This window comes from Pelophylax lessonae, assembly GCF_965119305.1.
Source record: "Pelophylax lessonae genome assembly, chromosome: 3".
NCBI lineage: Eukaryota > Metazoa > Chordata > Amphibia > Anura > Ranidae > Pelophylax > Pelophylax lessonae.
This window is the reverse complement of record NC_138770.1, coordinates 196,381,848-196,409,361: the sequence shown is the minus strand read 5'-3', so window position 1 is coordinate 196,409,361 and position 27,514 is coordinate 196,381,848. Positions and strand designations below refer to the sequence as shown.

The 27,514-nt window shown below is 40.6% G+C and overlaps 1 protein-coding gene across 1 annotated transcript; it reads left to right on the top strand.

The window, feature by feature from the left end:
* Nucleotides 1-528: 528 nt before the first annotated feature.
* ESPNL (espin like) lies at nucleotides 529-6,620 on the top strand. The gene is made up of 3 exons (XM_082248843.1): nucleotides 529-633; nucleotides 793-954; nucleotides 5,161-6,620. The coding sequence occupies exons 2-3, from the start codon at nucleotides 838-840 to the stop codon at nucleotides 6,616-6,618; spliced, it is 1,575 nt and encodes a 524-aa protein (XP_082104969.1). The 5' UTR covers nucleotides 529-633; nucleotides 793-837; the 3' UTR covers nucleotides 6,619-6,620.
* The last annotated feature ends 20,894 nt before the right edge of the window (nucleotides 6,621-27,514 follow it).

Below are 27,514 nucleotides of genomic sequence, written 5' to 3'. Positions count from 1 at the left end.
ACTAATATATGTATATTACCGACCTGTTTCCCTTTTTTCATCAGAAACTTTATCATTCAAAACTTCTATAGTTTCTATATTTTACCACTTTTTTTTTCTTAAGTATCTTTCTTTAGTATGAGAATTATCTATAAGATATCCACAAAATATTTAATATATTTTGAAATATTAGATTTGCAATTAACAAATCATATACTTGTGTACATATTAAAATGTTTTTTATTCTTTTTCAAAGATTAAACTTTCACCTAATTTGTTTCTAATCTCTTCTGTCTTATTTTACGTTGAATTTTCAGTTTCCAAAACTCAATATGCTACTTTTATCAAGACTGGAAAATATCAGTGATTGGATTTAATGGATAAGGCAAAACATTTTTTTTACTAACCTAAAATGTATTTGTTTACTGCATGATGCTTCAAGTACAATATATTGTAACAGAGCTCCTTCAATTGTTCAGCTTTTCTAGTCTATATAGATACCTAAAGTTGTTCTTTGCTTTTTTTTTTTTTTTTTAGATAAGTACACGTGGGGAATCATCTGGAAAGCTGCAAGATGTCCTAAAACTTTCAGACCGATCACGATTTAATCAATGTGTTCAAAAAGCAAGAATCACAGGGATTTTTCTTCAAGCTGTAAGTTCCTCCTAGTTTTAATGTACTTCAAACTGTAAGTTTCAGATACATATACCAAGTTATATAATTTTCATTTTTCACAGAGTAAAACAATTAGTAACTATTTTAAATACTATTTTTATAACAGAATTTTAGTCACAATTTCTATGTCATTTATAGGCAGAACATGCTGAAGATGATAATCTTTCTGAATCAGGCTACTCGATGGACTTAGATGCTCTAGTACCTACTCATGATGAACAAGGCCGTACAATTCCTGAATGGAAGAGGCAGGTGATGGTTAGAAGACTTCAAGCTCACCTGGAAGAAGAAACTAAACAGGTAAGAAAAGTAGAAGTCATGTTATCACAAATAATTAGCCTTGTGGGTACATAATACTGCATGATAAAGAGCAAGTACAGTATGTAGGACTAATCCTAAAACACACCTTCACACAAAACTAGCATTTTTTCACTGGGTTGCATACTGCCTGTGTTTCTCATAAAAATGAATATAAAGTGAAGAAAACCGTAGATGCCAGTGGTTTAAAATGATTCAGAAGAGTCTGCATCTCCTTTCTCCCTCAAAACACTAAGAACAGAGGCAGTAGATGTGTCATTTGCAATATTGATTATTATTATTTAGTAGCTGTCACTGCTAAAAAATACGGTTTTCTGGCAAGATAAAAAGAAAAAATGGGATTAGTAAAGTTTAGTAAATTAGGTCTCTTGTTTCTAAGCCACAGGTTGCTACGGTCCACATACTCAGCATACAGAACAAGATTAGCTACTGAGAGCCATGTACTCTCTTCATTATACAGAAAGGGCTACTGAAGTCCACATAATGGGGGAGATTCTGGTGTAGGTGTACATAGTAACCAATCAGCTACTAGAATTTTTTTGTCAAAGCTTAATTGAACAAGCTGAAGTTAGAAGCTGATTGGTTGCTATGCACAGCTGCACCAGTTTCTGTGTGCACCAGTTTTAGTTGGTCTCCCCCAAACTGTACACTGAACAAAACAGGGCTACTGAAGGTCTTACAATCCTTACATGCTTCAATAAATGCTATTGAGGTCCACAAACTCTGTACATGGAGCAATACGAATGAGAGACCCCTACTCCATACAGTGTTTAATAAGGGTTACTGAGAGCCACCTACTCCTATATGGTACGATAAGGGTTACTGAGAACCACGCATTTTCTACATAATTCGATAAGGGCTACTGAATGACACATAATCCCTTCTTAGTATATTAGGGGCTACAGAGTGTCCACTACTCCCTACGTTGCACAATAAGGTCTATAGAGAGCACATCCACAGCATTTAGATCCAAACTTATGAATCTCCCCAATGCAATCTGCCTTCATGTGTCTCGTGTTATTTTATTGGCACATTTTACTTGTTGTTGGGGTTTCAGGGAGCAGAATTTCAATAGTGACGATAAAAGGGTGAGATTGCACACAAACTCTCAGCAGTCTCCATGGAATTTCTTAGTGATTTAAAAATCTAAACTTTTATTTTGCAGATTTTTGTCTTGACTAGTTTTAAACTGGATTGCAAGTTTAGTGTAAATCCTGGCTAATTAAGTGGGCAGGCTATAGTACTGCATATGGACCAGCTGCTTTAAATGTTATTAACATTTCAGGCATCTAGTTACAACATTAGTCATACCTCATTATTACCATGCATGCATAAAAGTCCAAATGTAACACACTTTATATATTTAGAAAATGTGAAAATAATTCTTTAATCCCCATGCTAGCTTATGTTGCTGGATACATTTACATGTTTTAAGAATGGCTTCTTGTATCACATTAGTAGGTAATTCTTTATTGGTCAATAATGGGCACTCTTTTAAGGTTGCTAAAGCTGGATACACACTTTAACCACTTAAGCCCCGGAAGATTTTACCCCCTTCCTGACCAGGGGGTATTTTGCGATTCGGCACTGCGTGACTTTCACGGACAATTGCGCGGTCGTGCAACGCTGTATCTAAACGAATTTGGCGTCCTTTTTTTCCCACAAACAGAGCTTTCTTTTGGTGGTATTTGATCACCTGTGCGATTTTTTGATCATGCGCTATAAACAAAAAAAGAGCGTAAATTTTGCAAAAATAGCAATATTTTTCACATTTTTTTATATGAAATTCCCCCCAAAAAAATGTAAAAATCTAAATTTTTTAACATTTTCGGCCAATTTGTTTTATGCTACCTATGTTTGGTAAAAAAAAAAATCGCAAAGAGCGTATTTTGATTGGTTTGCGCAAAAGTTATCGCGTTTACTAACAAAGGGAAAGATTTTTGTCATTTTTGTTGTTTTTTTTTTAACGCGTAATGGCGGCGATCTGCGATTTTTTTGCGGGAATGCGACATTGCGGCGGACAGATCGGACCCTTGACTGACATTTTTGACACTTTTAGGGTTACCAGTGACATTTCTACAGTAATCAGTGCTATACATATGCACTGTTACTGTAAAAATACACTGGCAGTGAAGGGGTTAACTTTTTTGAAAGGGAGGGGCTATGTGTGTCCCTAGGGGCGTGCTTTCTACTGTGATTGGCTGTGGCTTCAGATGTGTGAACAGTGATCAACGGTTCTACATAGTAGAACCATATGATCATCCTTCATACACAGGGGAGAATGACAGGCAGCTTGTTTACACAAGCCGCCTGACTTTCTCCCTCTCCCCCGACGATCGCAGAGTGACCGGCGGACATCGGGTCCGCCGGTCACACGTGCGGGGGGGTGCGTGACCGCGCGGGAGCGCACCTCCGGCGGCGCGCGCTCGCTCCCTAGACCCTAGACCCTCACAGGCTAGCCACGTAGACCTACGTCGCTTTGCCAGTGAGGGGCTGACTGCCGATGTAGATCTGCGTTAGGCAGTCAGCAAGTGGTTAAGATTTTCTGAAGACTTTTTCCTTCAGATTTACCTTTTCTATGTAGTGCAAGGACCTGCCAGATTGCATACAAATTGAAAGTGTTTATGTTTGACCTCATATTATATGGTTTTGGTAAGTCTAAAGGAAAAAGTCTTCAGAAAATCTTATAGTGTGTATGGCCCATAAGGTGTGTTTGCTGTTCTAAAAAAGGAAAACTGTAGGCAATAACTAAATGAAGCAATTATTTGCATACATTTTGAAATCTGAATTGCCATTTGTATGTATATATTTTAAAAAAAGCACTTGGATTAAAGATTTACAGCTATAATTGCCTCAAAGTCTACACACATGCCCACATTATATTTCAGCTGGGACAGTTCACTAATGCTTGATTGGGTCTTAGTTGTTATGTCATGTAAAGTTTAATGAACATACTACATGGCACCTTCCACATAGGATTAAAATAATTCTATATTGCAGCCAAGTGCCAATCTGTCAAGTGATATGGCATTTATAGGGGTTCATTTACTAAATCTGGAGAGTGCAAAAACTGGTGCAGCTGTGTATAGTAGCAAATCAGCTTCTAAATTTATCTTGCTCAATTAACCGCTTATGGACATATATATGTACATATACCTGTACGTGATTTTGTGCACAGGGTCTGATCTGTCAGAGGAAGATGGAGATCCTGTGTATCTGCTTAGAAGGAACAGGGATCTCTGTCTTCCTCCAGTTAAGCCACCCCCCACACAGTTAGAAAAGCAGTCCCTAGGAGCACATTTAACCCCTTGATTGCCCCTAATGTTAACCCCCTCCCTGCCAGTGTCATTAGTACAGTGACAGTGCATTTTTTTTAGCACGGATCACTGTATTAGTGTCACTGGTCCCCAAAAAAGTGTCAAAAGTGTCGGTTAGGTGTCATATTCGTCCGCTGCAATGTTGCAGTCCTGCTAAAAATCGCTGATCACAGCCATTACTAGTAAACAAAAATAATAAATAAAATTCCATAGAAATATTCCATAGTTTGTAGACGCTATAACTTCTGTGCAAACCAATCAATATACACTTATTGGGATTTTATTTACCAAAAATATGTAGTAGAATACATCTGGGCCTAAATTGATAAATAAAGATATTTTACATTTTTTATTGGGTAGGTTTTATAGCATAAAGTAAAAAATATATATATATTTTTTTTTTTCAAAATTGTCAGTTTTTAGTTTATAGCACAAAGAAAAAAAAAATGCAGAGGTGATCAAATACCTGCAAAAGAAAGCTCTATTTGTGGACAAAAAAGGACAAATTTTATTTGGGTACAGCGTCGGTAACCACTAGCCCATCCAATAATATTCTTGATTTTCTTTTTGAATTATAAAATGTATTCAGTCCTTAGAAACCCATGACAAGTCACGGTATGGAAGTTAGCCATGTGAGAGTTGGTTTGGTTTCTTTCATTCATTCATTAGCTGTAACACCATTGTAATAGCATTTTGTTGATCCTACATTTAGTGAGCCTTGCTTTTCTGAGGCAGTGTACCTGGTACAACTAGGAATAACAAGTAGGCATTCCTAAGTAGATATCACTTTGATCAATATTTAGCATCTTAATTTTCATAAGTTGCAGATTCTTCAATAAATGCAACTCTGTTTGGTTTATTGTTCTCACAGAGTGAATGGAGGTATTCTCGATCTAGGGGTGCCCTGCTGGGCCCCTATGGGGAACTAATCACTGAGCAGGAACTTCGTGTATTTGATGGACAAATGGAAGAACTTCGGCGACGCAGAGAGTGTCAGAAGTATGAGAGACAACTAAGACGGCAAGTGAGGCAACTACAAGCTCTTCTTCCCGCGCCTATGGTTAACGTCAGCATTAACACTGAGCTCCTTGATCAGAAAGAGGATCCTGAATGGTGTACATGCATGACAAATGTGATTGACAGTATGTCCAACCTTCTTTCCACCACTAATGGAACTTCAAACTCTGAGATAGTTAAAACAGGACGCAATCGTTCTTCATCACTTTCTCCAATGAGAGAACTTGTACAGTGTGGGGTATCAGTGAAAAGACTTAGAGTTCAGTTTGAGAAGCAGCAACCACAAGGGCGGTCTCCTGTCAATTCTTCTAAAGTAAAGCGACAGGCAGAAGATGCCAGTGATTCTGGAGTAAGTTCAGAAGATTCCACATCTCATAGGGCATCCCCTATCCCCCATCGGTCACTAAGGAAAGAACGCATTGTCCTTCTGTTTCTAAGCCATTGGAAGAGGTCTGCATACTCCCTACATGCTACATTGAGGGCTACAGAGAGCATAGACTCCCAGGAAACTGTGTCAGACAAATCTCAACACCATTCAGATATATCCAGTGGTGTTCCTAATATAAGCCAAATGACCAATAAGGTGAAAGCAAAAACTGAAAACAAATGTGATGCTGAAATCTCAAACAGGGAACTTACTAAAAATGAACCAAGAGAAAGCTGTCAGCAAGTATTTGTAAGTATTGAGGAGAATGGCTTGACTCAAGACAATGAGGAAATAAGGAATGGACATGGTTTACAACAGGAAGATTCTCCGCGTGTGGGAAAACTTATAGAGCAACTGTTAAAGCAAAGATCAACTGTTCAGCGCCTAATTGGAAGCTGGAAATCCATTCCCTCAAGTGACACTAAATGTACTGAAAATACTCCCATAGTTAAATCTCCTGAGCAGTTAGTGTCAACATCACTCAATCAGACTCCTTCAAGTCATGATAGTCTTACATTGGACTTGTTCATGTTGGGCTACTTTAGACTACTTGAACAGGATTTGCCAGAAGAAGAACGAAGGATGAGGCACCTGCTATGTTTTGAAGTTTTTGACCAACTAGGACGCCATGGTTGGCCAACTGCTAGAGAATTTCACTGTACTGTCTTACAGGAGATAGCCACAGGACAACGGACTTGGTCCGACGGCTTTGAGGACATTAAGGTCAGATTTTTTGGGAATGGCAAAGACCAGATGGAAAATCAAAGATTAAAAGTAAACAAGACTGTCCAGCCATCTGATGGCAATGACATATGTCAGTGTATTGAGAGAAGCTTCTCATTCTGGAAAGAGAAGGAGGGTGAAATATTTGGAGTTGAGTCATAACTAAAGGGTAACATAGCAGTGAAAAAAAATACTGAAGCTCAAATTCAATTTCAGCACTTTGTAGCCACTGGTACATGTTTAGTAAGTGGTGATACGACTATATATATATATATATATATATATATATATATATATATATGTATATATATATATATATATATATATATACTCTTTTAGTAAATAGACTAGCTTTTATCATAATCCAGCCAACAATTCTTGTGTTGTAAACTAAGTTTTAAAACATATACAGTATATATATATAAATATGAAATATATGGAAGGCAATGATCTTACCTATTAAATATATCTTGGAACCAGTGCAATGACTTTACATAAGTCCCATACCCATTTATCATCAAATCTATACCTGCTATTGGTTCACATATTTCACTCATGTTAGAAAATGAGATGTGTTATAAGTAGTATTTTATCCCCAACTAAAAGGGATATTTGGAGACACAGAAAAACTCCAGGGCCAATTTTAAGGTACTTTGCTTGCTTTGACTAGATTTTATGTATTGCATATTTCTCACACGTTTTCTAGGGCATGGGGGAAGAGGGAACAAAATAGATGGGAGCTCATCCAGGACAGATGTTTAAAGTGGAACTAAACTGTATCACAGCACCACAAACTGAAAACTCAATTTTAATATTGAAAGCAAACTAACCCTTCCATCCATGTCTCCATGCTTAATTTTTTTTAGAAATTACTTTGACAATCACCCCCTAGCATTTCTAGTTGTGGCCATCTTGAGTGAGGGCAGATGGTTCATGCAGCATTTAGTTCCTGGAAGCCATCTGCCCTTAGCTCAGGCGTGCAGGCAGGAGGGTGGGCTTAGTCAGGAAAGGAGAATGGAGTACCTGGAGAAAATCCACGTAAGCACCGAAAGAGCATGCAAACTCCATACCGATAGTGTCCTGACTGGATTCAAACCTGGGACCTTATTGCTGCAGGGCAAAAATGACTGTTCAGTATATTCCAGTTGTTCTGGGTCCTACCATCGTTACTAGCCCTGATGTCCATCCAAGTGCCCCTTTTTGTATGATCTGGCATCCCTATTGTAGTTTGATTAGGAGAGCTTCACTAGAGAGAATCAGTGTACTAGTTGCTCACACATTCTGCTAAACCTAGAGTCCTATCATTTACACCCACTGTGGCCCTTGTCCCTAACGTTTTTTGGGTGTTATGGGATTGTTGCAAAGTAACAATTCATGTAGTCCATTTACTTGTCCTGTTACTCAGTTTCTCTATCTTTGAGTTTGGGAATCTGGCTTTAGAAAGTGCACCAGACTGGTCTTTTGGACCAGAAAGTCATATTAACTGTACAGGATAATGGCCAATGTGGAAATTATTCCTTCCACCATCCTGGGAGGATTCTGTTAATGGTTGCGTCTGCTTTCTTCATCTTGAGTATGGTTTTGTGGAACAGACTTTTTCCCAAGTCAACATGTGATCCATCTGTTGATTGGTCTTTTATTCTGACCTCTTCTAGAGCTCATCTGGAGATTGTTAGTTATTCACCTCTGGAAAACTTTGAGAACTACCCCTGTATCTGGCTGGGTGATCTATTGCCAATGCTTTACACTGTTGGGTGTCTCTTTCTTGATCCTCGATCACATAGTATATTCTTCCTGGAGTCAAAGTATTAGCCTCCAAATCCTTGCATCTGATGTACCCCACCTTGAACAGTGAGTGTGCCTCCATTCTTCCTCCTAAGGAAGTATGCATTGCTAATAAGTTTTAATAATAATTCACCAGAGGGTCAGTGGCCATAATACTTGGTTACCCTGCTACAAAATTTCACTAAACCATGATACTGATTCCTGAGGCCTTAGAGTAACCTGATTACTGGAAGATAGACCCTCTTCTCTTCTGCACTTAACCGGATACCTTCTGTTAAAGTTTCTTTACATTCCTTCCTTTTCCCTATTTTCTACCAAAATAATATTTATGGGGTTTAATACCTATGATAAATGTTAGTGACTGTTGGCCAGCCCTCAGTTGGACTGCTTTTGGCTTCATACTGTTGTACACAGGGCTTTTCTTCTCAGAGAATAGGTGCAGGAACCCCTCCCTTCTGAGTAATTTCTGCCCCTACCCACCTCTGAGCACCATCCCTTGGTTCCACTCCCTATGCACCGCCCTGTACCGCCCCTTTTAGATAATAAGTATAATTTTGTGCTACTAGGTAATTTGTATGGAATTTAATAGACCCCACCCCAGCAACAATGGATTCCCCCAGCAACAATGGATCCCCAGCAACAAAGTACCACCCCAGCAACAATGGATTCCCCCAGCAACAATGGATCCCCAGCAACAAAGTACCACCCCAGCAACAATAGACCCCCCAGCAGCAACATCAGATCTCCCAGCAGCCAGCATCAATAAACCCTCCAGCAGTAATAGACCTCTACCTCAACAGTAGATCCCTCCCAGCAACAATTGACCCACCAGTAATCTAAGACCCCCTGCCAGCAAAAATAGATACCCCCCACACAAAACTAGATCTCTACCAGTGAAAATAGATCCCCCAGCAGGCAGCATCATTAGACCCTCCAGCACATCCCAGCACTCCTTGCCATAAAATACATTCAGTTCTGGAGGTGCCGGAACTTCGTTCCCGCTGAAAAAAAGCCCTGGTTCTACATTCCCCTGTCCCTCAATTGGCTTCAAGAAAATTATTTTATGGTAAGTACAAAAATCTTATGGTTTCTCTCATTAAATATATTTTATACCTCCTTAGGGTATGTGGACAACCTCATCTTTTGCCTCTGGTTGCAGATTGGCAGGGAAGTCTAGCTTGGACATCCCCAAAATAATATGTTTTACCAGATGAACCAATTATTTCTAAGAAAACTAAAGCCTGGAGATGGTTGGTTTACTTCAGGTGCTCTTTGCAACCCACTGCAATCCTATCATTCTCAATTAATGTGGGTAAAGTCATGGCACTGTTCTTCAAATTCTAATAACTGCATAATACACACCTATGTACATATTCATGTAAACTTTTTATTATTTTGTGTGTGTTTGTATAGTGCAAACATTTCCAAACAATTTACAGATATATTTGCTGGCTTATCTATGTTACTCTTTTAGGAGACCCTATTTTCTAATATATGTAAATGTAAATTGAACTAGTTTATATAATTGTAGTCTATTGTACATATTGCAACTGTAATATGCATTTAAAGTACTTATGTTCACTAAATATTACCTAAAAAAAAAAAAGCCACAGAAACTTTAGTCTGTACAAGCAACATACTGTAAACCTGTACAAAAGAAGATGTTTTGACAAGTACCTTATTCATTTGCCTTAATGCCTAAGTTTTTTTAATTAAAAAAAGAATCAAGACATGGGTCAATACTTACAATCAATGCAAAGTACTGGTGAACTGCTGGCTGCTCTCTTGGTTGAAGTTCAAAGTCCTCTGTCCCCCTTTTTTCCCTATACCCCTGCAGCTGCAATCTTTCGGTGCTGCGGGGGTTAATATGACTGACTAGACCTATCACAGGTACTCATCCAGAGTGCTGACTATGCCCACAATTTCTGCCCCTCCTCTGCATTTATAGAATCTGAATTATAGCTTCCATTAATGAAAAGCACACTATGAATGGAGGATGGGCGGATCAATAAAATTTCCACCTTCTCCGTCCATCAACTGCTTTTCATTGATGGAAGCTATAGTACAGCTTCTGTGAATGGAGGAGGGTCTTTAAAGAGCCCTGAGCAGAGTTGGCACTCTTAAAGAGTGTTTGTGACAGATCAAGCACTCAAATTAATCCTTGCAGTACCTGAAGATTATAGCTGTGGGGTTTGGGGGTAGAAGACTTTAGATTTCTACTAAGAGAGCCTCCCTTATTCTGAGCTGCAGCTTTCTGTAAATTCCAGACATGACTGGGCCGAGGCTGAAGAACTACCCACCTTCGTCCTTCTGCTTCCACATCACGCAACAATCTCCTGCACTGTGCAGGACTTAGCAGCACTTGCCTGGCACCTCATCTCACCCTCAATTCTCAGTTCTCCCCTGGAAGGACAACTCTACCGTGGTACCTTATCACCTTCCTCAGTTCTGCCTCAACACCACCCCATTTGGATTCAGCTCTCCAATGTCATGCTTTACAAAAAAGGGTCATGTGCCATTGTAGGCACATAATGCATATTAATGCATGGCAAAAGAAGCCAGTAAGCCCTTACTGTTGGGGCATGGAAGGTTTAGGAAGAAAATGACTGATCCCTGGTCACACTAAGGATCAGAACTACTCCTTAAAGCAGACCTTCACCCATTCTAGCAAGGTCCTATTTTCTGCCTCCTCCTCCCCCTCACTCTTACACATTTGCAGAAAAATAAAGTAAAAACTTTTAAATTATTTTTTTCTTACTAAACTTTTGCCTAGGAAAGTGACAATTGAGTACTGTCCGTGATACTTTTTTTATTTGCACTAACATACAATTTTTCAGGACAAGTTTTCGGGGTATGTCCCCTTCTTCAAGGTCCAAGCAAATGACCTCAAGCCTAGGAAAGTATGATGTTGCAGGTCCCTGTGCATGTGCAGACATACGCAGACTGTTTCCTGGAATGTGTGATGTAGACATTCCAGAAGGCAGTTTGGGAGGCCTTGCGCATGTGCAAAAATTCCTCAGGGTCTCTGGAGGTCTTTGGGAAGTGACAGAGACCCCGCAGAAGTTTTGCACGTGCAGTGTGCATGCTCTAGATTAAAGATGGCAGTATGGGAGAAGAGCAGTGAATGGCGAACCTTGATTTCATGTAAGACATTACCCTTTATAAGGAATTTTTGCTAAGTTTCTGTGTTTTCTTTTTTTATTTTAAACTCTTTTATTCAACTCTGTTGAGATGTGTCTTTTTTTCAGGTTTAGTAAATTCAATATAAGTGGATTCCATTAAGGTCACCCCTGCCTATGTATTTTGTCATTCGCTGGCCAGTTTCTAGCAGGTTTACTTTACCTTTTGGAACTTTCTTTACAGCTAATAAACTCAAACAGTCCTTTCTTTTTCATTGCTAATCATATACCAAAAAAAGTTAATCTTGCTACGCTACTGATATGCTTTCACAACAAAGCAATTGTGATAGATTTGTCTGTTAAAATGTAAAAAGAAAAAAATGACCACAAATTAATTTACTAAATGTGTACGGGTGATTTACTAAAATCGGAGAGTGCAAAAGCTGGGGCAGCCGTGCATGGTAGCCAATCAGCTTCTAACTTCAGCTTGTTCAAGTAAGCTTTGGCAAAAAAAAGAGAAAATAAACCCTGAAAGTGCATTCGTTCATATGCAGAGCTGCACCAGATTTTGCATGCTCCAGTTTTAGGAAATCAACCCCTGTGTGTCTACATTTGGAAATATATAGGCAATTTCCTTAGTACAGAGGCAAACAACAGCTCCTTATATACTGGCAGATATCCCTGCTAAATGCAAGGGTGCCAAATGTATTTTAAAATAATTCGACCATATATGGAGGAGAATGATTGATTAGGAAAATCTAATATTTTGCTGATAAACTATCCTTAAAATTGCTTTAAAGTAGCTTGTTTCATTACCTTTTTCTAATGCATTTGATACCTATCCCGTGAAGACTGGGTGGCATCTGCTGTGAGTAAATGGCATAGGCACAATGACATACCTGCAGTGGTGAAGTGGACCATGAAGGAGAGGCAAGAAGACACCAGAAGCTGCTATAATAATATTACAGAAGACGAGGCACTGCTTTGGAAAATACATCTACAATGTAGAGTACACGCCATCCCAATATAGGAATCTTTGGGGCTGCCTTACTAAGGACAAATAGACTCTGCAAATGCAGCTGCTCCAGAGCTTAGTAAATAAGGTAAGGCTTCACTGTGCAAAGAGTGCACAATCACGTTGAAGGAAAATAAAAAAAGCTGAATTTTGCTTGCACATGATTGGATGATGGAAGTTAGCAGAGTTTCTGTTTATTTACTAAGCTCTGGAGCAACTGGACTTTGCAAAGTGCACAGCCTATTTGCCTTTAGTAAATCCACCTCAAAGTGTCTATCGTTAACGTACGTAACATGTATGTAAAATGCTGCTTCATGACAGAGCCAAGTATTTGTGTGTACAACTTGAACCATCCAGGGAGGGGGCAGCTGACAGGGCTGAAGAATGTGAGGGCATGACTGTCCCTGAGTGGGGGATCTATTAATAATTCCAGGGAGCTCTGGCTACAGACACACACTAGAAATACTCCATGGAAGTGCCAGAAGAGCAGAACTGAGCACACAGCCATACACAGCCTTCAGATCTGGTGAGTTATCGGTGACAATGGTGTGTAATTATACTGCTTTCCAGAAACTACAGAGAGCTTATAGAAGCTCTCCAGTAATGCAGGTCCATCACTGCTGTTATATGACTTGTTCACCATCTGCCGAGTTATTTTAAAAAGCAGCATTACGTAATTGCTAATGGTAAACACGTCTTGCAGACATCTGATGCTGGAGAAAGCCACCAGGTTTATAGTGAACAGGCAAAGCACCTCATTTATTAAGCTCACCACATTTTTGGAAAATATTTTATTTTTGATGATTTTTCAAGAGGATCTATGAACTGCAGCTTTGTTTGGTATCAGACACCGATTGGTGCCCAGTGTTTGCGATGCATTAGTTGTGCTTTGCAGTAAAGAGCGTGTTTGAAAACGTGTGGGGGAAAGTTTTATTTTATTTAGAAAGTAAACTCAGACAGGTTATATGTATAGTATAGAGGAAAGATCTGCGTGGTTCCACCCACTCTCCTAAAATTAGGAAAACACTCCTTGTTTTTGGGATTTATGATGGAAATAAGATGTGTAGTACTACTTTCAGTTATAGGAGGATTTACTGTGCTTGACATTTATTTGATTAGGTAGACTTTTAAATGGGCATGGGCTTAACAATTAAAGCTACACTGCAGCTAAAACTTCTTATTTCATTTTGGATAAGGAAGGAAAGGCTTACAGCCTCTCTTATATTTTTTATAATGAAATTTGTTATTAATCTTTGCAAATGCAAGACATATCTGAGTGTACAAGTAAAATTAATAAAGGTATTGACATAGACCAGTAGTGGTCAACTTTCTTGATATGGGGAGCTCAAGTGCGGCCATCAACATCACCAAAGGGACGCATATAAAATTCTGTGAATGTTCAGTGTCAGAGAGAGAAGACACACAACAGGATATAGCAAAAGACTAATGGCATGATACAGGGATGGTCAGAGACTGTGGATATAATGCAAGATATGATCAGAGACTAGGAACAGGACACAGGATATAGTTATAGGCTGAAGATATGATACAAGAGATGATCAGACACTGTAGTCATGATACAAGAGATGGTCAGAGACTGCAGTCATGATAAAAGTAATGGTCAGAGATTGAAGACATAATACTAGAGGCGGTCAGAGACTGCAAATCTGGTGCAAGACATGGTCAGAGACTGCAGACATGAAACAAGATATGGTCAGAGACTGCAGATATGATACAAAAAATTATTGGAGACTGCAGTCATGATACAAGAGATGGTCAGAGACTGTGGACACAATACAAGATATGGTCAGAGACTGCAGTAATGATAAAAGTAATGGTCAGAGATTGAAGACATAATACAAGAGATGGTCAGAGACTGCAGACATGATACAAGAGATGGACAGAGAAAATGGACATGCTGCAGGAGATTTTCAGAAACTGTGAACATGCTATAGAAGTTGATTAGGGACATGCTTCAGGAGACAGTATTATTATTATTATTATTATTATTATACAGAATTGATATAGTGTTGACAGTTTACTCAGCACTTTACAACATGAGGGCAAACAGTACAATTACAATACAAATTAATACAGGAGGAATCAGAGAGCCCTGCTCGTTAGAACTTACAATCTAGGAGGACGGGTGAAGGGATACAAGAGGTAATAAATGTGGGGGGTGAGCTGTTGGAGGAAATACATGTGCAGTTGTTAGGTGGGGAAGTAATTGAGAAGAAATGTTAGATGAGACTGCTATAGTGCAATAACTATATAACTGTATCAGTACTATAACTGGGCAATAGGGAAACACAGATTAGTGACTGCAGGGACTCCAAGGGCCACACAAAAACTTCCAAAGGGCCACACTCGACCCTGGGCCACAGGGACACAGACAACATGTTTATCACATCAACACAGGAGGTCGAATGGACAGAAAGTAGTATATAAACCACAACAAATGTTTTATCATTTGGTATAAAGTCTAAACCTCTGCTAGGAATCCCATTGAACCAGAAGTCTATGTTGTGGGAAAGGGGTGTCATGGTCCCAAGGCCATCAACAAAAAAGTGTAATGTTGGCCAATAGTCATTCTTTTGCAGATATGAGCTACCTTATCCTGCATGGTGGTTTGAATCAGTGTAAGTCAATTTCCTATCATGAGAGAGTGAAATGGATAGTAATAGATAGATATTGAATAATAGGAGAAAGTAGGAGTAAGGGAAAAGAGGAGGCTGAGTATAAGTTAGTGAAGGTGGTAAAGATTAGAGAAAAAGTGGGGGCTCAGATTTTTATTGCTATCTGTATCCCTATTGGGGAGATTTCAATATATTTCCCGTTTGAGACAGAAATTGGTGAAATATGTCTCCTAACAGGCAAGCAGAAAAAAAAAACACATTTGTAGCCTTTAACAATTTTATTATTGATGCCTGAGCCTTCCTGGCCTAAAGATGCATGCATCCCTATTTCTTATATGGACATAAATGGGAAAGCCCAACAGAAATTTGAATTCTTCCCAAATATATTCATAACAAAAACAATTGCTGAAGTTTGTCTTTAATGTGCGAACACATTTTCTATAACAGAAAATGGCTTTAAAAGATTACACTGCTAATGTTGCAGGCTTACTATTCCCAGGTAAAATAACTAGGTTATGGGTTATAATATGATTCGCTTGGCACCATTACTTACTCCAGCTCTATTTAAAACAATATAAGCTCCTAGGATATACAGTACATACCTCCCAGACTTCTAAGATAGGGGAAGCACAGAAAATGTAAGTAAAGAACACACTTTTGCCCCCCCCCCCAGTTGCCTGGTCCATAATAAATTAATTATACTTTAAAGCAGACCTTTTAGCTAAAACAAAATCACATCCTTCCTCCTCCACAATATTAAAAGCCAAAGTTTTTTCTTTCTTTGCTTCTACCTCTCTTACTTTTCTTTTCTGTTTTTTTCTTTTCGACCTACCTTTTTGATCTTTGGTTTGCACCTGCCCCTTCCTTGAATGTCACCTTAGTGAGTGTGATATGTAGGCCTTCCTCTGCAGTCTTCTGGGATACTCACTTCACATATTCTAGGAGGCAACCGACCCACAGAGTATTCGCACATTATCTTGCTCTCTTGGCTAAGAGAAAGAATTCAAACAGACCATGCATGTGCGAGATTTCGTACCACGGTATCAGGGAGCCAGCTGCAAGACTGTGAAAGAGACAGCTGGCTTCCAATTCCAAAAAAATTGGTGGAGTTGAAAGAGTAGTGCACTATGAACACTCTAGTTGTGAGGAGGACAGTGCTGGATTAGATGACATTGTAATTATATTTATTCTCTGCTTTGTTCCCAACAAGAAATTTTCCAAACACTATTTTTCTTTTTATATTGGCGTTTAAAATAAGCAATGCAATCATCTGAAGAATAGATCAAAAACTTAGTGTAATAAAAAATTGCAAATTTGACCCCTTTTCCCCCTGTGTTGCGCTCCTTCCTACTCTCTTCGCTTTTCCCCATTTTCTAATATAGTTTCCTTCACTTTTCTGTCCTCTTACATGTTTGCGTTAAAAAAAGGTCTATGTTATGGCACAGCATTTTTTCACTACTATTCCTCAGCCCCCCATACATAATCAGCTCACAAGCTAAGATGAGTGTCACTTTGCTTGGTACTTGTGGCATGCTTAGTTCACATTGCACAACATTTCGCAACAGTCATAAATGTGCAAACTGACCTTGAAATATATTTTTTGTTGAAGGCATGTGGCCTAGTATGATTCAGGAGGGGGGGGGGGGTGCTCGCTCGTCCCCTACCTTTCCTGACCTGCCAGGCTGCATGCTTGGATAAGGGTATGGTATGGATTTTGGAGGGGACCCCACACCATTTTTTTAAAAAATTTCCTCTCAAAATCCATACCAGTCCCGAAGGACCCATGCTGTTTTTTTGCAGATATTTTTATTGCCGTCAATGCTTGTTTTTACATTCAGCTGTCCCCCACAACCATGGCCAGGGTGGTGGGGAAGAGAGAGTATATTTATTGGCGCACACAAGGGGTGCTCCTCTCTGTTGTAGCTGCTGGTAAAAGCTTACAGCCAAGTATACGTCAATCAAAACACTGGCACTAAAACAGGCTGGGGGAGCCTTGGAGGGGATGGGATGGAAAGGTCAAGTGCCTGTTGTGCGTGCTTATGGGCTGACCTCGGTGCAGGGGAGGGGGGGGGATTGGGGATGTAAAAATCCACTGGTCCTGGTGGATGGGGGAGTAGTACTGGGTGGCACTCAGGGCTGCTGTCCGGGTGAGCGAAGCGGCTCCATGTGTACCATAAAATGAAGAGGGGAGAAGCGCCACTGGAGTGCAGTTAAAAAGGTGTTTATTAAGAACAAGCTGGATAAGAACAAGCTGGATAAGAACAGGCTGGATGAGAACAAGCTGGATAGGGTGACTCACATCTGAACTCACATCTGGCAGTCACTGTGGTGCCCTCCGTGAAATGGTCAGGTGGGGACAAGGTGCTTTGGAGGGGGGGGGCGCTCACTCCTCCCCTCCCTTTCCTGACCTGCTGGGCTGCATGCTCGGAAGGTATGGTATTGATTTTGGAGGGGACCCCACGCCATTTTTTTTCTAATTTGGCATGGTGTTCCCTTCAAATTCCAAAGCAGACTTGAAGGGCTTGGTATAGATTAGGGGGGACCTCATGCTGTTTTATTGCTGATTTTTTTATTGCCGTCAATGCTTGTTTTTACATTCAGCTGTGAGCAGACAAGCCTGCTCACAGCTGATAACTCATCGATTGTTGAGGTTGGGGCGGCCGGGTTCCTGGCTCACTCCTTAACAACCAGCAATACACAGTTTGTTAAAGAGAAAAAAAAACCCAAAATGCAAAACGCACCCCAAAACATGCCTGAAATTGCGTTAACCACAACCGCATACATGTGAATCTAGGATTAAGGCACTTTCCTGCACACAAGCATTACTGACCTCTTAATCTTGGGGTTAGATCTCTTGGTAATAAGGTAATTTGTATCTGTGGTGTTGGAGTGCTGAAGGTTTAAAGTCTGCACTGTGGATTGCTGGCACACATCACATCATATTACAATATTAGTTTTTGATTATATATTGAATGTCATCACACTGTGTGTTTATTACTAAAGTCACTATATTCAGTTTTCTCTGATTGCAACTATCATTTAAAGGCACAGTACCTCTATTTTTATATTACATTCTTTAATCGCTGCCAGAGACTGCATTTTAAAATGAAATACCTACCTGTACAGTATTCTACCTACCTGTACAGTATGTTACATACTCATAAAGGGGGCTGTTATTTGGAAATGTTAGGATTTTTATGGATTACAATTTGAACATACAGTTTGTATATCAGAGACTAGTATTTCTAGCTTACTGACACATCAACATTTCAGCCCTTGAGTTTGGATGCTATTTCAATGCAGTCTAGTTTACATGACATTAAAGGCATAGTTCACCTTTACCAAAAAACTGCCTATGCAGATAAGGGAGGTCTGTAGATAAAAACAAACTGTGCAGCTTTTACCAAGGTTGAATGATGCCCTTGCTATAGGTGTAGGCCATTTACACACCTTATGAAGCCTGACTGGAAAACTCCTAGGACAGTGCTAAGGTGTACTTTTATGAACGGGTGAATTTTTTTCTCCCTTGGCTTCTCTACAGTTCTCCGGGGAAAATGATCACCTCTGGCACCCATTTTATGAATTGGAGAACTTCAGTTTGCCCAGGGTGATCAGAGGAGAACGGTTTTCTCTGAGATCTGTGTAGAAGTCAATGGGGCGTCTGTAATCTCGTGAGACAAAGCGAGATTACAGTAGTATGAAAATCCCTGGCGCGCTTTAACAAGCAGTGATAAATTATCACTGCTGAGTGCACGAGGTTAATAAATAATAGTCCCCTTACATAAATATACATATATATATACACTGAATACACACACACATACATTGTATATATATATATACACATTAAATATATATCTACATGTATGTGTGTATATATATACATGTATATATATACATAAATATGGCAGGGGGACATGATTACTGTGTCGGGGGGGCTGAACGAGGAAGAAGGAAGTCGATAATCTTCCTTTTTCCCCCTCAGTTCTCCCCCGATTCTGTCTTCACTCCCCGCTTCACAAGCTCCAGGCTGGTGAACCCGGGAGTGTGAATTCTGACCCAGATCGCCAGTGAAGTGCGGGGATCGCAGCTTCATAGCCTGGCCATTTCTGTGTCTGTCAATGACAGATTCCCGTGTGAAGAGATGATCAGCGGAGAACATGTTCTCCCCCGATCATTTCTGTTTCATAAACTGAGAATGATCGGAAATGAGCTGTGATCAGCAGGATCACTGGTCATCTCCGTTTCATAAAAGGACACCTAAGAGAAGCTTTTACTGTTCAACTTTACCATCACAGAAAAATGCTCTTTCTCAGATTCAAACCTCCTTATATTGTATGCGCTTTCTCCCCTGACACAGAAGTTTTGAGCTCAGAGTTTGTTCCTGTGATTTTTTCATCACATACAGCTAAGGGCAGATGAGCAGCCCTATATGCAGACATTTGGGGGATGATTTACTAAAATGGGAAAGTGTAAAATCTGGTGCAGCTGTTCATAGTAGCCAATCAGCTTCTAACTTCAGCTTGTTCAATCCAAAAACCTGGAGACATATCACATCCCAGGGTGGGGTCACATATTATAATGTCTCTATTGAAATTCGCCAATATACTGCTAATTATTTTCCTTTTAGTTATATTGCTGTGTATTTATCTTTTTATAGCATGCCCAGATTATCATAAAGCCTAAAACAATAGAATATTTTTACAAATCACAAACTATATGAGTGTCTGTCTGGCTTCATATCTAGAACACTCTTCTGATAGAGTATCAGGGCTATTTCCACTCCAAGTTAGAAAAATGTCTTATCTCTGTCTCCAGAGCAAGCCAAGCACTAATGGGAAATACATGGCCTCTCTTCTACATCCTGTATACAAGAATGCCAGGCTTATTCTGGAACGTATTGTTACCCATCACTCATCTTTACCAATTAAGCCTGACACAGAGCAAAGGACTGTAAGAGGGTATCACTCCACAGTGCCTTTGTGTCTAGCTATAGTTCTTTTATATTGTACAAAATTATTAAATGGATCATGAAATGTTGATATATTGGATTACAGGTTTGGCTCCCTACCTGCAGCATAAATGATTCATTAGAGCTATTTCTAAAGATTCGTTTTTTTTTCAACCTGGAGTTCAGTACAGTCCTATATCCTCTATGTTTTTATTCCCTTGATCAGTAGTATTATCTATCATTATTTTTTTCTTTATCCCCATGATCATTAACCACTTCAGCACTTTTTTAACGATACTACCACTTTTTGCAATACTGCACTGCGTTGCTTTAACTGACAATTGCGTGGCCGTGCGACGCTGTACCCAAATAATAATTGATGTATTTTTTTTTCCCACAAATAGAGCTTTCCTTTGGTGGTATTTGATCACCTCTGCCGTTTTTATTTTTTGCGCTATAAACAAAAAAGATTGACAATTTTGAAAAAAAAACAATATATTTTTTTTTTTTGCTATAAAACATTCCCAATAAAAAAAAAGAAAAAAAAATAATTTCTTTATCAGTTTAGGCCAATTTGTATTTTGCTACATATTTTTGGTAAAAAAAAGAAATCCCAAAAAGCGTACATTGATTGGTTTGCGCAAAAGATATAGCATTTACAAACTATGGGATAGATTTATGGACTTTTTATTATTTTTATTCGTAATGGCGGCGATCAGCATTTTATAGCAGGACTGCGACATTGCGGCGGACAGATCTGACACTCAGTGACACTTTTTGGGAACCAGTAACACAGAACCAGTAACACAAATACAGTGACCAGTGCTAAATAATATACACTGTTACTGTATAAATTACACTGGTGAAGGGGTTAAGATCAGGGGCGATAAAGTGTGCTCCTAGGGAGTGGTTTCTAACTGTGGGGGGAGTGGTCTGACTGCAAGAAGAGAGAGATCTGTGTTCCTGATTGCTAGAAGCACACAATCTCTCCCCTTCTGTATGACAGAACAGCTGTCTGCCTTGTTTACAGTCAGTCTCCTTGACAATCGCGGGGAGCCGGCGGCAATCGCGGCCGCCGGACCCACGAACTGGCTTCCACTGTGATTGCGCCCAGTGGTGGGATTCAAAAATTTTAGTAACCAGTTCCGACTTTCAGTAAAGGTGTCCGATCTGTCCGCCGAAATGTTGCAGATCGCCGCCATTACTAGTAAAAAATAAATAAAAATGACATCGATCTTTCCCCCAGTGTGTAGACGTGATAACTTTTGCGCAAACCAATCAAAATACGCTTATTGGGATTTTTTTAACCAAAAAGATTTAGCAGAAAACAAATTGGCCTAAAATGATAAAAAATTGATTTGTGTGAATTTCACCTCAGGGGTCTCATCATCCCCGTCGGGCAGCAGTAGGTCCCCCAGGACTCCCTGTAGGGAAAGAGCTCTTGGTGGGAGATAGCCACGGAGAAGCCTTAAGGTGAGAAGGGGTCCCTGTCTCCAAGGGAGAAGGAGTCCCTGTCCCCAGGGGAGAAGGGGTCCCTGTCCTCAGGGGAGAAGGGGTCCCTGTCCTCAGGTGAGATGGGGGTCCCTGTCCTCAGGTGAGATGGGGGTCCCTGTCCCTAGGGGAGATGGGGGTCCCTGTCCCCAGGGGAGAAGGGGTCACTGTCCCCAGGGGAGAAGGGGTCCCTGTCCTCAGGTGAGATGAGGGGTCCCTGTCCCCTGGGGAGAAGGGGGGTCCCTGTCCCCAGGGGAGATAGTGTGGGTTATGGGATGGTGTGTGGGGATATGGGGTCATCTCACTCACCTTGACTAAGCTGCAGGACACTCATCCACAGTCACCTGGGCTCCCTCCAGCAGCAGCACGGATGGGCGATCAGTATATCACTTCGAGGGCGACCTGTGTATGACAGGGGGGAGGAGGGGGGCTGGCCTTGCAGACAACCCTGCTGTGTCCTCCGGCTCTCCTAGTGCACCTGTGTGCATAAAGTTCATTTGCGCGGGAGCCAAATGGGGGGGTGTATAGGTTGGGACTCTGGCTGGGGAGGAGACTGTGCCTGGAGGAGAAAGTGGTGACGTCATTTGTTGCTAGTCGCCAAGCGGCTCTAGGCTAGCAACCAGTGCTGTGTAGTGCTGTGTGTGGGCTCCGGCCGCCTCCCCGCAGCAGAGAGACAGAGAGCGCCGTGGCCGCAGGCAGAGAGAGAGAGCCAGAGCGGATGATCGATTCCAGATGGTCCCAGTAAGTGGCGAACTTCCAAATTTTTAATAACAGATTCTGTGGAACCGGTGCGAACCGGCTGAATCCCACCACTGATCGCGCCCCCTAGAGCCTTAAAATAAAATCACGTATATGTACGTGATTTTGTGTTTAAGGGCCGCCCTGCCGCAGTATATGTGGTAGTGGTTAATATCATCATTTACATTTTAAATCAGCTTATTCTAATGGGACAGGGTTGCCAGCTATCAAGAAATGTTTGGATAGTCTGTAAGGGCTCTTTCACATTTGCAGTGGAGTGTGGTGCCCTCTGCAAAGCGACCTGCATTCCAGTCTCTTATCAGAGGGCACTTGACAGGTGGTGAGTTCAGTTCAGTCAGTAGTATTATCATCATCTTTTTTTATACTTATTATTATTATCATTATTATTATTACACAGGATGTATATAGCACCAACAGTTTTCTCAGTGCTTTACAACATAAGGGCAGACAGCACAATTACAATACAATTCAATGCAGAAGGATCCAGAGGGCCTGCTCATACCCATGATCATTACTATCATCATTCTTTTTTTAAGTCAGCTTGTTCTAATGGGACAGGGTTGCCAGCTATGCAGAAACATATGGATAGTCTGTAAGGGCTCTTTAACATTTGCAGTGGAGTGTGACGTCCTCTGAAAAGCGACCTGTGTTTTGATCACTTATCAGAGGGGGAGGATAAATGCATTGCATGTGGCTGTGGTGAGGCCAAATTAAAATTAGTGTGGGAGTTTGACAAGAGGTGCCACTTGTCAAACTTTGCACCCTGAGTTAAAAATGCTAGAGTCACTAAGCATCGCTGCCATGTGAACAGCCCCATCCACCTATTATTTCATAATACATGTGGGCAGCTGGGAGGTGATAAAACTGTGGCTCAGCTGCCCGTTTTTACTGCCCGGTGACCGCCCATCTAAAAGAGTCCTAACATAGGCTCTTTGAGTCCATGAAAAAAAATAAAACCTAAATTTAGCCAAAACTAACAAAATAAAAGGAATAGCTCAGCAAAAGATACATTAATAAAATGCAGTCTTTTCTGCAATATTTACTATCAATCCAGTATATTTTTTCTGCTAGATTCTTAGATGTCCTCATTCATAGAGCAGGTAAGTAAAACATGTATGTTATTTAAAAGAAAAATGGTTTACAATTTACAATCACTTAAAAAGTCATTGCTCAGTATTTTTTGTAGCTGCATTTGGGTGTATTCCAACAGAATGATGAGGATTTGAATAACCGCCTAAACGATGATACCAACCTCCTTGAACATTGTTGCTGTCATACAAGATGGTTGCACATTTCCAGATTATTACTGAAATGTTTCTAAAATAGTATCATTGGTGGCCTAATGTAGGTATCTTCATAGGCAGCAGTCCAATGCAGAAAATATAAAAATGTAATTGGCATCCTGTCAGTGGGGTTAGCCAGCCATACATAAGAACATTTCATATGAGAAACAGCTTGAAATGTGTGTGGCCAGCTTCTTCAATCACTATTCATGAAGCCTAAAAAATACAAAAGATCAAATGTGAAGCCAACCACATATGTATTTAGGCACATTTCTAAATCTAAAACTTCTAATTCTAATCTAAGTGCAAAGTGAATTATTGCATCTCCCATGAAGATGTCTAAGATGCCCTTATTAGTTTAAGAATAATGAGCTGCAGGGCTGGGGCACTGAAATCTTGATCCAGAAGACGAGTGATGGCCAATGAAGATCTGCTAGTCTGAGTGGTGACAGAAGGTTGGAGAGTGGGGGGGGGGACGAAGACGATTCATGTTTGTAATTATGGGACACTACTTCCTGCACCCTAGCATCTGGAATACAAGTTGTCCAAGCATCCACAAGGATTAATAGATGCCCCCTCCATTCCAGAAAGTAGGGGCACACTTTTTTATGCAGAGGAAGACCTTCCTGAAGATTTGGCAGACTTTGAATAAAAGATATATTGGATAGATGGGGAGTCAAGCTTGGAAGGCCTTACAGCTTCTCTACAGGCAGATAGGTAGATAACTTCGTAATCTGCTCCTTAGGCTTCCTCCCCTGGGGAAGATGAGTGTTCTTGCCACCTGTAGCTTTGATAATATTGTCAAGAGACAAAGATATGCTGTCCCTTGAGGACCATGCGGATGAAATGCTTCCTGCTCGCTAGTCCAGCATATAACCAAAGTTCCTTACATACACTATATTGGCAAAAGTATTGGGATTCCTGCCTTTACACACACACATGAACTTTAATGGCATCCCAGTCTTAGTCTGTAGGGTTCAATATGGAGTTTGCCCACCCTTTGCAGCTATAACAGTTTCAACTCTTCTGGGAAGGCTGTCCACAAGGTTTAGGAGTGTCTATGGGAATGTTTGACCATTCTTCCAGAAGCAAATTTGAGAGGTCAGGCACAGTCTCCGCTCGAATTCATCCCAAAGTGTTCTATTGGGTTGAGGTCAGGACTCTGTGCAGCCAATCAAGTTCCTCCACCCCAAACTCACTCATCCATGTCTTTATGGACCTCGCTTTGTGCACTAGTCCAAATCATTTGGAGGAGGGGGGATTATGGTGTGGGGTTGTGTTTCAGGGGTTGGGCTTGGTCCCTTAGTTTCAGTGAAGAGAACTCTTCAGCATCAGCATACCAAGAAATTTTGGACAATTTCATGCTCCCAACTTTGTGGAAACAGTTTGGGGATGGCCCCTTTCTGTTCCAACATGACAACCAGTGGACAAAGGAAGGTGCATAAAGACACGGATGAGCGAGTTTAGGGTGGAGGAACTTGACTGGCCCGCACCTCAACCTGATAGAACACCTTTGGGATGAATTAGAGCGGAGACTGTGAGCCAGGCCTTCTTGTCCAACATCAGTGTCTGACCTCACAAATGTGCTTTTGGAAGAATGGTCAAACATTCCCATAGACACTCCTAAACCTTGTGGACAGCCTTCCCTGAAAAGTTAAAGCTGTTAGCTGCAAAGGGTGGGCCAAATCAATATTGAACCCTACGGACTAAGACTGGGTAACCATTAAAGTTCATGTGCGTGTAAATATACACTGAAAAGAAGCACATAAGAGAAAAAAAGGCAGCTTCCAGTAAACCATTACAGCTGAAATGTAATGCTACAGTCATCTTATTCATGCATTCAAAGACCAAGGAAACAACAGCAGTGGTAGGTAAATGTTTTTTAAGGAATTTTGATAAGGCAGGCATGGCTTGACAAAGTTTCAGGAAACCAATAATTGGTTACCTGTTGTCTAGTGGGACCAAATATGTGAACTACACACAAGAGCAAAACACTGTTTGAAGCTGAACTCTTGTTAAAATCAAAACTTACCCCTGCAGTAGGCTTCCACCACTTTGCATGGGTTAAATGCCCATTTTTGTCTAGGGGAATAAAAACAGCAGTTATAGTTACATTATCTCTTACTCCTGCAGGGTTCCTTCCAACTGCACAACTGATCCCCTAAAGCTGCTTTTCTTCACTGTTCTGTTCCTCGCAGGCACTCTGATGTCATAACATACAGTGCAGGACCAGCAGTTCTGCATTGTAAGTGAGGATGCCAAGGGCCTGACCACAACCCAACACATCAGAAAGAAGTGGAGAGCGCTGGCTCTTAGGGAAGCGAGGGATAAATTAAGTAAAACTGCTGTTCCCCAGACCAAATGGGCATTTATAGAAGAAGCTCCACTGCCTGTTTGAAGAAAACACAATCTATTGGTGAATTTACAACATACAAAATATAACACATACAAATAGCAGAGGTGGTGTGATACCAGAATGTGAAGATTTACTCCACTATAGGCTGTGCATACAGTGCTAAAAACAACACCATAAAACTCCATGATCAATGCATATCTTATATAGGTGAAAAACACAAAGTGCAGGTAGGAAGGTTTATAATGCCTTTAACGCCATTATTGTTTGGTCTGATGAATTATAAGGAGTTTATGGTGGGGTTTGGAATGGCCTAGCAGGGTAATGGAAGGTTGATTGTGTGCAGTGCCTTGCGAAAGTATTCGGCCCCCTTGAAATTTGCTACCTTTTGCCACATTTCAGGCTTCAAACATAAAGATATAAAACTGTAATTTTTTGTGAAGAATCAACAAGTGGGACACAATCATGAAGTGGAACGAAATTTATTGGATATTTCAAACTTTTTTAACAAATAAAAAACTGAAAAATTGGGAGTGCAAAATTATTTAGCCCCCTTAAGTGAATACTTTGTAGCGCCACCTTTTGCTGCGATTACAGCTGTAAGTCGCTTGGGGTATGTCTCTATCAGTTTTGCACATCGAGAGACTGAAATTTTTGCCCATTCCTCCTTGCAAAACAGCTCAAGCTCAGTGAGGTTGGATGGAGAGTGTTTGTGAACAGCAGTTTTCAGTTCTTTCCACAGATTCTCGATTGGATTCATGTCTGGACTTTGACTTGGCCATTCTAACACCTGGATATGTTTATTTGTGAACCATTCCATAGTAGATTTTGCTTTATGTTTTGGATCATTGTCTTGTTGGAAGACAAATTTCCGTCCCAGTCTCAGGTCTTTTGCAGACTCCATCAGGTTTTCTTCCAGAATGGTCCTGTATTTGGCTCCATCCATCTTCCCATCAATTTTAACCATCTTCCCTGTCCCTGCTGAAGAAAAGCAGGCCCAAACCATGATGCTGCCACCACCATGTTTGACAGTGGGGATGGTATGTTCATAAAGTTTTGCATTGTTGCCAAAAAGTTAGATTTTGGTTTCATCTGACCAGAGCACCTTCTTCCACATGTTTGGTGTGTCTCCCAGGTGGCTTGTGGCAAACTTTAAACAACACTTTTTATGGATATCTTTAAGAAATGGCTTTCTTCTTGCCACTCTTCCATAAAGGCCAGATTTGTGCAGTATACGATTGATTGTTGTCCTATGGACAGAGTCTCCCACCTTAGCTGTAGATCTCTGCAGTTCATCCAGAGTGATCATGGGCCTCTTGGCTGCATCTCTGATCAGTCTTCTCCTTGAATGAGCTGAAAGTTTAGGGGGATGGCCAGGTCTTCCTAGATTTGCAGTGGTCTGATACTCCTTCCACACAGTGCTCCTTGTGATGTTTAATGCTTGTGAAATCTTTTTGTATCCAAATCCGGCTTTAAACTTCTCCACAACAGTATCTCGGACCTGCCTGGTGTGTTCCTTGTTCTTCATGATGCTCTCTGCACTTTAAACAGGCCTCTGAGACTATCACACTGCAGGTGCATTTATACGGAGACTTGATTACACACAGGTGGATTCTATTTATCATTATTAGTCATTTAGGTCAACATTGGATCATTCAGAGATCCT

What these genes read in the sequence shown, in the direction of transcription:
- ESPNL (XM_082248843.1), top strand. Translation starts at nt 838, where the DNA reads ATGGACTTAGATGCTCTAGTACCTACTCATGATGAACAAGGCCGTACA. An exon ending in TGGAAGAAGAAACTAAACAG is followed by an intron (nt 955 to 5,160) that starts GTAAGAAAAGTA and finishes TTGTTCTCACAG; the next exon opens with AGTGAATGGAGGTATTCTCG.